This window comes from Uloborus diversus, chromosome 8 (assembly GCF_026930045.1).
Source record: "Uloborus diversus isolate 005 chromosome 8, Udiv.v.3.1, whole genome shotgun sequence".
Taxonomy (NCBI): domain Eukaryota; kingdom Metazoa; phylum Arthropoda; class Arachnida; order Araneae; family Uloboridae; genus Uloborus; species Uloborus diversus.
Window position 1 is genome coordinate 119,653,754 of NC_072738.1, and position 15,339 is coordinate 119,669,092.

Here is a 15,339-nt window from a genome sequence, read left to right on the forward strand (position 1 = left end):
TTCTTAATCACATTCATCAAATTACAAATATACAGCACTGACTATTCTGATTGAAATTTATATCGTTGGGGAGAAAAAACGTTTTTCTATTTTTATACAGAATCGTCATCTTTTTCTGTACCTTATTGTCGACGGTGCCCTAACTTCTGTATCGAGTATCACATAAGTCCACCGCTAACCCGCCGAGGAAGCGTTTCACTCCCTTTTTGACTTCGTCGTCGCTCTGGAAACGTTGGCCATCGAAGTGTTCCTTAAACTTAGGAAACAAGTGGTAATCACTAGACTCGAGTTTCGGAATGCAATCAAGAACGGAATGGTTTGTTGGCTGTCATGTCCCATTCTGGCGGTTAAATTATGTGACACTCGATACAGAAGTTAAGCACCTAGCAGTTTATGACTAGATATCTCGTCCATTTAACATGTAATTCTGGGACTGTCCAACTGCAAGAGACTTAAGGAACCGTGACAATAATGCACAGAAAAAGATGGTAATTTGGATTTTTTTTTTTAATCCAAAGTCACACTTACTCCAAGAAAGTCCTAAAGTAGCCCCACGTTGGGCGCCAATTGTAGCGGATTCGGTGCGACTTCCACTTTTTTGAAATGAAGACACAGTTCTTGATAAAAACACAGGAGCTTTATTTACACTATGTACAGGAGAAATCGTTAACAACTGCTAAATTATTCATCAGCAATTAAGCAATTATCACACAACACCGTAAACGCCACGTTTACACACGTATTTACTTCCAAATACGAAAACAACACAGCGAAATGCCTCGCAATAAACAGAGCAAATACGCTCTCAGTTCGAAATCTCAATCGAAACTCCCCTCTTCATCCAGCGTAACGGTTTATATACACACCGAAAAGAAATCTCTCAAATATTCCACACGCTTCTGGAAAATAGTAGACCGTTATCAAATTTTATCAATGAACAAAAAGGAAATAGGGGGAACGTATACTTTAGCCATATGAAAAGGGGTTGTATATTCATTACGGGAAACTATTTACAGGTTACGTTACTACAATAATTACTATTTACAGGATTTGTAACAATATCTTGGAAAAACCAGGAACGCTTTCCGCTAAAAGTCAGTAACCTTTCTGAAATTAACCTTGAAACTTTATGAAGACGTACGAAATCTGCCCTGTTAAAGCCAGTCGTTGTCTTTAGAACCTTTTAGAAAAAATAAGTAGGTTTAGCGTACTTGATTGCAACCTTCCTAATTTACCAAGAAGGCTCCATAAAAATCAGAGCGACCACGGCCAAAGCTATGCAAGAAGGAACCAAACATATATCGTGCCTGCAATTCCTGTCGTGCAAAGCTGTAGCTATCCATTGACAGTTTCGCTCTCATTAGAAGCTTAGTCAATCTGGATAGGCCGTAAGCAACCTTATGCCGATACACTTAATAAACACGTTCATTCAATCTTTAAACTGGTTGCTAAAAATATTTTCCACAACAGTGAAAAGTCCGCACACGTGCAACTTGTAGCGATTCAGGAAACTTTTTTGTGATGATACTTGTTTTTACGGGGAAATAGGTGAAAACGTGTGAAATCCCGAGACATTCCATGGAAATAACCAGTAACGTTTCGGAATTTTTTTACAGTGTGATAAGTAGGTAACTTGCCCCCGTCATACCATGACGAGTTAGTTTCTAGTTAAAAAAAAGTTACTCCATATTAGGATGTACTGTGACTCGCGTGAGAAAAAAAGTCAACTTTAACTATTCCTTCAAAAGTTGCTGGAGAGTGGCATGCTTTTTTTCAAAAACACATGATCTTTTTTTTTCCTTTCAGTTTTCCATGCATTTTTTAAATACTTTTTAGGATATATTACGCTTTCTTAATCGCTATTCCTTTTCTTTTGTTTACTTTTACAGGAAAAACAGGCTAAAAAAGATGGACATTGTACATCCAAATAAAAAAATAAATGTCATAAATAAACAGAGCTATCCCAAAGATTGTAGTATACAATTTTAAGATTTTTAACGAAAATTGAGCATTGGAAATCCGCTTATATTAAGTCTTGAGAAAAAAAATGACTTAGTTCAAAATAAAAAAGACGATCTATTGCTGTTACTATTTGAAATTCAATTAAAGTTTGAAATTTTTGATACAGTATACATCCACAAATTTATCTGCCCTTTTATTTCTAGCAATAGAAATGCAGTAGAAAGTATGTTTCTTTAAACATAGTATCGTATTTCCCTATCTTTTAATCTTTCAGCTCAAATGTATCATGCAAGAGCTCAATTTGTTCTGTCAACGACTTCAGCTAGATTTTTCTGATAAGCAACCGGCACTTGCCGTAGCAGTGTCGCGAACGAAAAGTTGACATTGATTAACAATATAGTAGAAAGAAATGAGAGTTTTAATTTTCTGTCGTGCATTGTATTTTATGTATTTTGTATGCGACACATGAAAATTTTCGTAGTTTCAACAGTGTTTTGAGGTTATTGCAATGCGGTAGCATGTTACGTTTTAAACAAAAGCTATCAATCAAATAGTAACCATCTTATGCTGCCTACATTTAACTATAATTTCTCTTGCAGACAGCTATGATTATAAGAGTTTTCTATTTAGTTAGTATTTTTCGAGTTTCTTTTTACTTCTGTTAAAAAACTGATACAGTGAAATCCCATTAGAGCAGATTTCAAAGTTGTAGCACGGGTTGTATATCAATGAATTTTTGTTTTTTGAAGATTAAGCTCTAGACTATTGACTGAATGAGTACAAATAAACAAACATAAATGAAACAATATATGTGCACGGCACTCATTAGGGTGTCCCCATGAAAAACGAAAGTATATTTTTCAAGTAGCACACTATGTGATATTTTTTCCTTTTAGGTCAAAAAAGCGTTAAAAAAGTTTCATGTAATTTGAACCTGGGAAGGGGCGTGGGTCATATTTTTTTGGCGGACGAATTTACATTCTAATGAAGCTTTTCAAGATTTATTTAACGAGTAATTTTAATGGACTGTTTGAAGTCTATTAAAATGACAAAATAATGTATTGCTTCGCAAAGCAAATACATTCCATTAAACTTTGACCAAACACTGTGGAAATAAATGGAATGAAAAATAATCGCCAAGATTAAAAATTCACCAACGGAAAAATGCGCTTTAATTACATAGAATAAATTTAAAAGTATAATTATGTGATTAAAAAATTTTCCCTCAGATTTTAAGTTTTTGACGATTTAATCTGTTAAAGAAGGTTTAAAAACACATGACGTCAAAAACGTGATTGCTTCAAAATAACTTTGGCAGTTAACTTAATAGTAAATATTTAAAAAAAATAGTAAGTTAATGGTAATCTAAAAAAAAACTTTTAAATTAAAAGCAGAAACAAATTATTTCGAAATATTTTGCATCGACAGAGGCTTTTTCTTTTCTCTATTTCAGCTTTATAGAGCTTAAATAACCAAATTAACTAATGCACAACATTTGTATTTAAAAAAAATAGCTACTTATTTGCCTTTTTATCACTTTTTCCAAACTTAAACGAGCTGATGTGTGCCTCACATGACTTACTTTTACTCCAATTTAATGTGATTCAATAGTTTACTCCCTAAATATCCCCAACAGTGGCCAAATTAAAACCAGTTTTTAAAAAAAAATCGCCAAATTTGTCGCCAAGTTGGCGACAAAACTTGGCGACCAAAAGACTGGCGATATATCGCCAAGTGTCCGCCAAATCGTAACACAACTTGAGTTTACATCAAAATTAACAATGATTTCCCCCAAAAAAAGGAGCAAAAGACCCCCGTAAAAACCCCCGAATGAAACCAAAAAGGAAGGTGCACATCTATTCCCCACTAGGAGTCTACGTACCGAATTTCAACTTTCTCCAAAATTCATTATAGGACATTTGCACAATTTTAGGACCATCCAAAAACTTCGACATAAGCGGAAATTCGAGTAAAGCGAAGTCGAGGTATCGAGAATCGACTGTACATAAAATGTATGTATATACAGTACATCCTTACGTGTACGTGGATTTGCGAGTGTGTAATATACGCATCGATTTGTATACTGCGGGTCGCGTGACTGCTATTCTCACCTTTTCCTTTTTTGCGGATCTTCTATTCGAAGCAAACCCCTTATTTTTCGGTTCAGGAAACCGTAAATAACGCTATCGGTCCCAAGACACTGAGGGATCGGATTACTTACCTCCCTGCAGGGTGATTGAATAGCGAAGAAAAAGAAAAACTAAACTAGGAAGGCGGGAAACGATCGAACATTCGCGTAAAAGGGGTTTTTGCTGCAAGCGAAAACTTCACTACCAAAGCAAAGGGTGTAATAATTATGAAGATGATCAAAAGTTATAACGCAGTGTTTTTAATGAATAAACGGTAAAAGCACCAGTAGTCGGTCATTTAAGAGTTTGAATGTGAACTTTCGTACAAATATGAATTTCAGCAATTAGTACAAGAACATTCTTAAACTAGAGTCTATGTTTTTCTGATTGTTACCCAAGCAACTGTTTCAGAAATAACAACTTTATTTTTCAAAAAAATAAGCCGTTTTGATACTAACACATTCAGTAGCAATCCTCATATTTATAATATCCAATGATCGAGTAACGCTCCTGACGTCATCAACACTGAAACTCGCGCCACGGCATGATAATTGGATAATATGTTTTAGTTATGTTTCAAATGCAAGGAAAGTCTTTATCGTGACAAGCTGAACTGGATCCAGTAACTTAACTGTTTTACTGGAAAGACTGGGGCCTCCGTGGCTCTATGGTAGAAGCTTCACTTCACATACCGAAGGTTGCGGGTTCGATTCCCGCCGGTACCCTGGGTGTTATTTCCTCTCTTTGTGCTGCAAATCTTTCTTTGTGTTGTCTTATCTGTTAATAAAGAAGTTTAACCTTTCGAGGCAATGGCACCAAGCTTTCCGTAGTAGTTTACTACGGACGCGCTAGCAACAACTGGTAAGACTGTTATTTCAGGAGAATGAAGAAATGCAAAAATAGTCAACAATGAATGCTATTTATTGGGGTTTAGGGGTCATCCACTGGAATGAGGGTTACAATTTCAACTATCGAAGTATCACCAAACAGGCAATGGCTTCGTTCAAATGTAGCACCAATTTTCACCCGTCATATTTAAATGAAAAAAAATATCTTTTTGAAATGTTTTTTTTTTCCTGAATAATTGCTGTCACGTGAGAAAGAAGCGTTTGGACATCAGTTTCAGACTTATTGATTATTATGAAACTACTCGGAGTTTATTGGATTCGTGCATTAATTTTCCTTCATGTGACACTGGATATATATTATAATTAATATTGGATTGATTGATATATATTAGAAACGGGAACACCTTGATTTAACATCGGCACAAAATTTTAAAGCGGTTTTAGTTTCTATTAGAAATACCTTAGAAGCGTAATTTTATTCTGAGTTTAAAACATAGGTGTCAGCCATAAATCCCATAACTTCTGCTTTAGCGAAATAAAAGTTTATATTCAGAATAATAGATTTTAAAGCGTGCAGAATGCGCCATTTTGTAAAGAAAATAAAGCTTTATTAATCCCAAGAAAGTTGTTATCTAGAAACAACCGCTAATAAATTTCCTTCTGGGAATCGCTCTTTGTCGTTAAAGAAATTAATGCTTTGAGTAGTTTACTTTGGGGCATCAAAAGTTAAAACGTGTAACGGTTTAAATTATTCCTTAAGTGAAGTTATTCTAATCCAGTTTGGATCGTGGGAGCACAAAAGCCTTTTAATGCTTAAAGATCAGAATTCCAGAAACTTGTAAAGAAGTCAACGGGCTATAAAATTTTAAATCTTGATAAAGTTTCGTTTTAGCTTTAAAGCTAAAACGAATATTCTTAGTTGAACTAGGAAACAGAAGGTTTCTGGCATGGAATTGGCTTAGGTGTCAAATATTGCTATCTTATGTACGGCAATAAAATATTTTTAGATAGCAAGTCGCTTTCATATATTTAAATATTTTCAACAGTAGATTATCGATTATCCGGAATTACATTGTATGGATTGTGGATTATCCGTACCCCCCCCCCCCCCGACACAAAAAATGAATGGAATATTCGCGGGAAAAGCGTGAAAGTCTGGTATCATAATCTAAATCTGAAAGTCCCTTACTAGTCTAGTTACACTTCTTTGAACCCTTTCCAATACAGAAATATCTTTCTTCAGATAAGTCGACCTAAACTAAGCAGCATACTCTAAATGAGATCTTACTGAACTCCTACATAAAGGCAGAAGAACTTTCTTAGATTTGTTTGAAATAAATCTTTTGAAAAAAACCAAGCATTCTGTTGGCTAACTACTTGCAATGCTGCACTGTTGACCAAACCTGAAGTCCTGATTTATTAAGATACCCTGATCCATAACATTTTCTGCCTGACTAATGGCTGAACCTTGTAAACTATATTTCGGACGCTTATTTCCATGACCTAAGTGTAGCATTTGACTTTTCCTACATTAACTGTCACACCCCACTTATCCGCCGACTTAGTAATATGATCTAGAATAGTAATATAATCTTGTTCATTTTCTACAATCTCCGAAGCTTTTACATCTGTGGAAAAACTTTTATGTTTTTTTAAAATGGCAACAGTATTAGCCAAGCAGTTTGGTGTATATATACCCAGTGAATTCATGTGTAAGTGCTTCTGTTAATTCTGTTATGATTTTAATTTATGTTCGTTCATTTAGTTCATAATTTTTCTTCAATAAAATGTTTTAAGTTAATTGGTTTCATGTATCTGTTATAACCGCGTGGCAGAAGAGAGTTTGAAGTTGTTTCGCGACATCATTTTTGGTGCATCAGGCCGCGAAGTCGTGAAAGGTGGAAATTGTGAGAGTTGTGTTTGAAGTTGCTTGTGGAAGTTGTTGGAAATTTTGTGGCACGTGCAAAGGTTGTGAGTGGTTTTTCATTTCTATTTTGACTGAAGTTTGTGTTATTTCTACTGTGTTGTTGTGAACTGAACTGTTGTTGAATAGTAGGAAATTTAAATCGTGAATTGAGAATTATAGAAATTGTGCTTTTATATACGTTAGTTGGTAATTGAAGTAAATAAATATTGAAATGGCAGATATTGAAAAGTTAAAAGTTAAAAGAGCAGCTATTAGAATGACGACAACTAAACTAATTAAAAAAATAGATGACTTTTTGGTGAAGATTGAAACTTGCAGCGAGGATAATGATACTAAGTCGAGTATTTTGAAAGAGTTTCATGAGCAATTACTTGAGAAAGAAAAAAGTCTGAAATTTGTGAATTTTGATATTGAAGCGTATTTACCGCTAGATGAAATTGAAAAGGATTGTACTACTTCCGAAGAATATTCGGAAAATATAGTACTTTGGAAGCAACGAATAAAAAATAAAATAGAACTATTAGAGACTAAAACTAACAATTCCAGTTCAGTTAATTCCTCAGAATTAAATGTTCAGAATGTTAGGACTGTAAAATTGCCTCGATTAAACATTAAACCTAACTATGGGGATCCAGTGGGATATTTGGAGTTTATGAATCAGTTTAATAATGCAATTGATAAAAATACAAATTTAAGCAAAATTGACAAGTTTAATTATTTAAAGACATTTTTGGGAGGTGCTGCAGCAAATTGCATTAAAGGTTTTACTTTATCAGAAGAAAATTACGATTCGGCTATTGAATTACTAAAAAAGCGTTTTGGTAATACACATACTTTGATTCAGTTACACATGAATAATTTATTGAAAATTCCTGCTGTGTATAATTCAAGGGATTTAAATAAGTTGCGAATTTTTTTTGATAAAGTGGAGGTTCAAATTAGGAATTTGAAAAGTTTAGGCATTGAAATAGATTCATACTGTAATTTGTTAACACCAATCATACTTGATCGTGCTCCTAGAGATCTTGTTTTGGAATTCAATAGAAAATATTCGGAAGGGTATAAATTTCAGGACGTTCTTACTTTCTTAGAAAGTGAAATTCAATCGCGTGAACGTGCATTACTTGTGCAATTAAGGTCGGAATCGTTTAAATCTGGTTCAGAAAATTCTTATAAGAATGATCGTAAAAATGGGTCAAGTAACAGTAAGAGTTATAAAAACTATGCTGCAACAGCAAACTATGTGGCTAGTACAAAAAAGCATTGTGTATTTTGTAATAGTCCAGATCATGAGTTTTGCGAGTATAAAACTATCGAAGATCGTAGAAATAAGTTAAAAAATGAAAACCGTTGCTTTAAATGTTTTTCGAAAAATCATTATAGTCGCATGTGCAGGTTAAAAGTTGAATGCAAATTTTGTAAAAGTAAATTTCACAGTTACGTTTTATGTGAAAATGCTAAGAATAAACCTTTAAGTAATGACAAAGTTAATGAACAAAATAACTCTGTTGTGACGCAATGTAATTCGTCGGCTTTAAAATCAAATATTTTATTGCTTACATGTTCAGTGATTGCAAGTGCAGGTAAAGATTCAAATTCTGTAGAAATTGCTCGAGTACTTTTAGATAACGGTTCTGAAAGATCTTGGATCACAAAATCTTTAGCAAGTTGTTTAAAATTAAATATAGTTGGAAGGGAAAGGCTTTCAGTTTATTCTTTCGGTTCGGTAAAAACATCGGAAAGAATTTATGAGGTTGCAAAACTTAAACTATCAAATATAAATAACTCTGAATCATCAATTGAAATTGAAGTTTTAGTAACGCAAACAATAACTTCAGCATCCTTAGCAGTACCTAATGTCAACGTTCAAAATGCATTGCAACAGAAAGGCTTGTTCCTTGCAGATATGTGTAATAGTGAAAATGAAATTGAAGTGTTAATTGGAGGGGATGTGTTTTGGGGTATAATTTGCGATTCAAAAGTGTTCAAAATAAATGAAACATTAAGTTGCGTACCAACGATGTTTGGGTTAGCTATTCAGGGGGTCCAACAAAATTGCAATTCTCAGCTTCGTAGGAGTTTTGGCTACGGATTGCGTAATTGCAAAGGATGTTCAGGTTCTTTGGGATCTTGATGTTTTAGGTATCACAGATAAGGAAGAATTAACTTTAACAGATAAGCGTATAATAGATAGATTTCAATCAAATTTAAAATTCATTCAGGGTAGATATGAAACACGATTGCTATGGAAATTTTCCCCGATTGAGTTAGGGAATAACTTTTGTAATGCAAAGAAAAGATTTGATGAATTGCAAATAATTCTTCGGAAGGATGAATGGTTGGCTAAAGAATATAATAAAATTATTGAGGAACAAGAACGGCTAGGTATAGTTCAGGAATGTATTAGAACTGAAAACGAATACTTTATGCCACATCGTCCTGTTGTTAGGATTGATAAGGATACGACTAAAGTGAGACTCGTTTTTAATTGTAGTTCAAAATTAAAGCAAAATATTTCGTTAAATGATGCGTTAGAATGTGGTCCAAATTTAAACGCTAACATTCTTGATATTATGTTAAACTTTAGGAAATTTAAAATTGCATTCAATGCAGACATTGAAAAGGCTTTCCTTATGATTAGTATTGCAAAAAATGATCGTAACTATTTGAAATTTATTTGGGCTTCAAATAACTCTGAGGGATATAAAATTATGCAAATGAATCGATTACCATTCGGTTGTACAATGTCAAATTTTGTTCTCAGTGCTACAATTAAAACTCACATAAAAAAATATGAAGATAATAGGCGTACAACTGTTGAAATGTTGAAAAGTTCATTGTACGTCGATGATTTGTATTTTGGAGCTGAAAGCGTGGAAGAAGCATTTCAGTTGTCGTCTGATGCCGTATCAGTTTTGAAAGATGGGGGTTTCAACTTAAGAAAGCTCAGATCTAATTCAGTTGAATTGGAATCTTTATGGGTTGACCAGGGTCTGAGTACTAGTGAGTGCTTGGAAAATTGTCAGTTAAAGGTGTTGATGTTGAATTGGAATACTAAGGAGGACAGTTTGTCATTAGATGTAAAATCTTTGTTGAGTAATTTATCTTCGTTGAAAAATACTAAGCGTTGTGTGCTGCAGACAGCCGCAATGATATTTGATCCAATGGGTTTTTTGTCTCCTTTTGTTGTAAGAATTAGATGTTTAATGCAAGATATTTGGAAAATAGGTACAGATTGGGATGATGAATTGCCAGAGAATTTGACTTTGAAGTGGAGGAAGTGGTATGGGGAGATTAAAGATTTAGATTCAATAACGGTGGAAAGATATTTCTTTTTAAATGTGAGTGACCTTAGGGATTCTGTTGAAATACACATATTTTCGGACGCGTCATTAGTGGCTTATGGTGCGGTTGCATACTTTAGGTATAGTAATAAGAAGAATGAAGTTTCGACATCCTTTATAATGTCAAAGGTCAGAGTGGCACCGTTGAAAAAGTTAACGCTTCCGAGACTGGAATTGTTAGGAGTGTTAGTGGCTGCAAAATTGTGCAAATATTTGTCTGGTTTATTTAATAATTTGTCTGATAGAGTAATATTATGGACGGATTCAGAAATCTGTTTGTGTTGGATTAGAGGTTCATTTAGGGAGTGGAAACAATTTGTTGCAAATCGTATTTGTCTTATTCAAGATTTGACTTCGCCTAGTATGTGGAAATTTTGTCCAGGTTTAATGAATCCAGCAGATAAACTGACAAAAGGTGAATCATTGAGTTTGTTGAAAAATGACAGCGTGTGGTGGCGCGGACCAAAGTGGTTGGCTAGTCCTAGTGATGAGTGGCCGTTGCAGAAACAATACTGTACGAATGACGCGGCGAAAGTTGAACTTTTGAAAGTTAGTGTTAACACGGTTGTTTCATCGTACAGTCCTGTATTAAAAGTTAACGACTTTAGTAATTTCAAAAAATTACTGAGAGTGACTGCATGGGTGTTGAGATTTATTTCGAAGTCCAGAAAATTATCAATTGAAAAGGGTCCACTGAGTGCTATAGAATTACAAGAAGCTGAAGAGATGTGGATAAAAACTGTGCAGTGGGAAGTGTTCCGCGAGGAAATTCAAAGACTTCAAAAGAATCAGCAGATTAGTAAATCTTCTAAGATTTATTCCTTATCTCCATATCTGGACGAGACTGGTGTTCTTAGGGTAAGAGGACGTCAAAGGAGGCTCCATTGACTGAAAATGAAAAACATCCAGTTTTACTTCCGAAATCGAAATTTGCGGAATTGGTGATTTTTCATGAACATCTTCGTGTCTTTCATTCGGGTGTATCATCAACTTTAGCTCAAGTGCGTAAGAAATTCTGGATACCGAAAGGAAGACAGACTGTGAAAAGAGTTATTTCTACTTGTTTAATCTGCAAAAAATATTCGTTAAAACCAGCTAAGCAGTTAACTGGTCAATTACCCTTGGAACGTATTGCTGAAAGTCCACCGTTTACTAATGTGGGAACTGACTTTAGTGGTGCAATAACTGTTAAATCTAAATTAAACAGTTGTGAGAAAGTGTACATTGTATTATTTACATGTGCCGTAACTAGAGCGGTTCATATTGAAGTAGTGCAAGATATGTCCGTAAAAAGTTTTATCTTAGCTTTGAGACGTTTCCTAGCAAGAAGAGGAAATACAAAAATAATATTTTCTGATAATGCAAAGACTTTCCGTTCATCTTGTGAAATACTGAAATCTTTTCGTAAAATAATAAAGCATCCAGAGCTGCAGAATTTTGTAGCGTCGGAAAACATCATTTGGAAATTTATTCCAGAACGTTCTCCATGGTGGGGAGGTTTCTGGGAACGATTGATGAAAAGTATTAAAGACCCGCTGAGAAAAATACTCGGTAGAGCTCTATTGACATTAGAAGAGCTTGCTACCATCCTTACAGAAATTGAGTTTATTTTGAATAATAGACCAATTACCTATGAGTTCAATGATTTAAATGAACCAATTGCATTAACACCTTCATGTTTTTTATTTCCAGGAAAGGACAAGATTAACTTTCCAAATTATTTCCTTGAGGTATTTGACAAAAGCTCTAACCAAAAGACTTTACAGAAACGTAAATTGTTCCAGACTCGTTTAATCAAGCAAATTTGGTCTCAATGGAAAGAACAGTATTTATTGCAATTGAGAAGTGCTCATAATTTTTTAGTTCCTCACTCCCAACAGAACTTAAAAATTGGAGATGTAGTGCTTGTTGAAGGACCTTTGAAAAATAAGTTACTGTGGGACATGGGTGTGATCGATAAAATTCTCATAGGAAGAGATGGCAATGTACGTGCATGCATAGTCCGCACGTCTAAAGGTTGCTTAAGAAGAGCAATTCAACTACTCTATCCATTCGAAGTGACTGTTTTGAAATGAAATGTATTGTTTATTGAATGTTTAAATTAGTTTAATTTCAGACTGAAGTAAGTTGATTGTTAATTTAAGTGATGATTGAAATGTCTAATTTACTTTAAATTGATAGATCTGTTTAATTTATATTAAGTTTTAGTGTACTCATCAAAGAGTACAGGTGGGGAGTATGTGGAAAAACTTTTATGTTTTTTAAAATGGCAACAGTATTAGCCAAGCAGTTTGGTGTATATATACCTAGTGAATTCATGTGTAAGTGCTTCTGTTAATTCTGTTATGATTTTAATTTATGTTCGTTCATTTAGTTCATAATTTTTCTTCAATAAAATGTTTTAAGTTAATTGGTTTCATGTATCTGTTATAACCGCGTGGCAGAAGAGAGTTTGAAGTTGTTTCGCGACAACATCATCAACACTGTAAAAAAATTCAGAAACATTACTGACTATTTCCGTGTAACCTTTCGGGATTTCAATGGTTTTTATCCACTTCCTGGAAATATCAATTATCATTGACAAAAAGTTTCCTGAATTGCTACAAGTTGCACAAATGCAGAAATCTCTCTGTTGTAAAAAATATTTTTAGCTCCCAGTTTAAAGATTAATTGAGAGTATTTATAAGGTGTATCGGCTTCAGTTCGTGTACGGCTTGTCCATGCTAAGTAAACTCCCTATGAGAGCGAATAAGTATGGACTACGTGGCTTTGCAAGAATTGCAAGCAAGTGAGGTGCTAATACTTACTTGCAATTTTAGCTTAGCTTAGCTTAGCTTTGGGAATGCTTCCAGTCCTGCTTTTGGCACTGTCTTTATTAATCAGGAAGGTGCCAAACGGTAATATCATCCCTACCCAAGATAAATTTGAACTTCCAGAGACACAACGGCTTTAAACGGGAAGATTTCTGGATTTTTCAGGAAGGTTACTGAATTTTAGCGGAAAACTTTCCTGGTTTTTGCGAGATATATTACTGGTAGAAAGTGTGCACATCAGCTGCCCATTATTTTCCAGGAACGTTTCTGAATCGTTTTTACAGTGAACAAAACAATTCATGCTTAAAAAAAATATTTTCATTTATGTTATTCATAAAAATAATAAACAAAAGAGGCCCTAAAACTGATCCATGAGGACACCCGCTTAAAACATCACTCCATTTAGAATGATTTCCCCTCACAACTACTCTTTACTTCCATCCAGTGAGCCAATTTCTAACACAAAGTAAAGTGTTTCCTCCTATTCCTATATCAGCTAGTTTGCTGAGAAGAGCAACATGCGGTACCATGTCAAAAGCTTTTTGAAAATAAATATAAACAACATCCAAACGCTTTTTTTTAATCTAAAGCTGAGGTAACCTTGTCATTGAAATGCAATAAATTAGTAGCACACGATTTACCTTTCTTGAAACCATACTGATAACTAGTCAAAAGACTATTAGTCTCTAAGAAATTCATGATCTTAACTTTGATCAAAGTTTCGAAAATCTTACAAATCACTGAAGTTAGACGTACAGGTTTATAATTCCCTGGATTTCCTTTAGAAATTTTCTTGAAGAGCGGCGTTATTATAGCCAACTTCCAGTCCTCTGGCACTGTCCCCGAGTTATAAGAAGCATTAAAATTATTTAAAATAACATCCACTAATTCCTCTGTATATTCAACTAAAATTTTTGGACAAATATTATCTGGTCCCGGAGCTTTTTACTTGCTTTAATCTTTTTCAAATGAAATAAAACTTCCTCCCCGCACTGTAAAAACGATTTTGAAACTTTCCTGGAAAATAATAAGCACCTGATGTGCACAATTTCTGCCAGTAACACGTCTCTCAAAAAACAGGAACGGTTTCCGCTAAAATTCAGTGACCTTCCTGAAAAATCCAGAAATTTTCCCGATTAAAGCCAGTCGAGTCTCTGGAACTTCAGCGAAATCTTAGGTAGGAATTATACAACTGATTGGAACCTTCCTGATTTATCAAGAGAGTTCCAAAAGCACTGTTGCAAACATATCCAAAGGTAAGCAAGAATTGCAATTGAGTATCAAGCAACTCACTTGATTGCAACTCTAGCAGTGCTACGAAGTCCATACTTATTCGCTCCCTTTGAGAGTTTAATCAGCAAGGACTAGCCCTAATCGAACTGCAGCCGATAAACCTTATACATACTCTCAGTTAATCTATAAACTGGGAGCTGAAAATATTTTTTACAACAGACAGAAGTCTGATTTCGGGCAACTTGTAACAATTCAGGAAACTTTTTGACAATGATACTTGATATTTCCAGGAAGTGGATGAAAACTATTGAAGTCCCGAAACATTACATGGAAATACTCAGTAACGTTTCGGAATTTCTTTACAGTGTGGAAAATACAAAATCCTCAAGCTGTATAATAGTTTGTGTCATGTTAGTGTCAGCTGTTGACATACAGTTATCGTTAAACACATTGGAAAAAAGTTATTAAGAACATTTGCAATATTCCTATCTTTTCGGATTAAATTTCTATGCTCATAAACCAATGGCCCAATATGACTATTTCAAGCTTTCCCAGAATTAGCGTAAGCAAAAAACCTTTTAGGATCAATGTTTTCTGCTAGTGTTTGCTCCAATTCCTTTTTCTGAATCCGCACCAAATGCTTAATATTCCACCTTGCCTTACCATTCTAGAGCCTCTGCGCACTTCGACCAGTTTCTATACACTGACGAAAAGCGGCTTTCTTATAATTTAGAGCTTATTTTTTTCTCTCTGAAGAACCACATGGGCCAAATATAGGTACTGACATCTTTTCTTCTAACTGGAACATAATCTCCAACCGTTTTGGCTAGTTTTTCCTTAAATTCCGCCCACTGCTGATCTACGTCGCTATTTTCCAATCCTGACAAAAAAAAAGAAACTCTTTCAAGCTCTGCATTATTGCAACAAAATCATCGTTTCTGAAATTAGGCACAGCTCTAAAATTATCATCTTTGTACACTTCAAATTAAATTTGGAACCTAATGCTGTTATGATCACTATCTCCAATATGATCCCTTACACACATCCCCTGAGCAGAACTTCCTACGTCACAAAAAACTAGAT

At 34.4% G+C, this 15,339-nt stretch overlaps 2 protein-coding genes across 2 annotated transcripts; both read left to right on the forward strand.

Annotated features, from left to right (window-relative positions):
* The first annotated feature begins 7,122 nt into the window (after positions 1-7,122).
* Positions 7,123-11,098, forward strand: LOC129228560 (uncharacterized). The gene is made up of 4 exons (XM_054863242.1): positions 7,123-7,500; positions 7,591-8,168; positions 8,250-8,827; positions 9,009-11,098. The coding sequence occupies exons 1-4, from the start codon at positions 7,123-7,125 to the stop codon at positions 11,096-11,098; spliced, it is 3,624 nt and encodes a 1,207-aa protein (XP_054719217.1).
* Positions 11,099-11,490: 392 nt separating this feature from the next.
* Positions 11,491-12,285, forward strand: LOC129228561 (uncharacterized). The gene has a single exon (XM_054863244.1). The coding sequence runs from the start codon at positions 11,491-11,493 to the stop codon at positions 12,283-12,285; it is 795 nt and encodes a 264-aa protein (XP_054719219.1).
* The last annotated feature ends 3,054 nt before the right edge of the window (positions 12,286-15,339 follow it).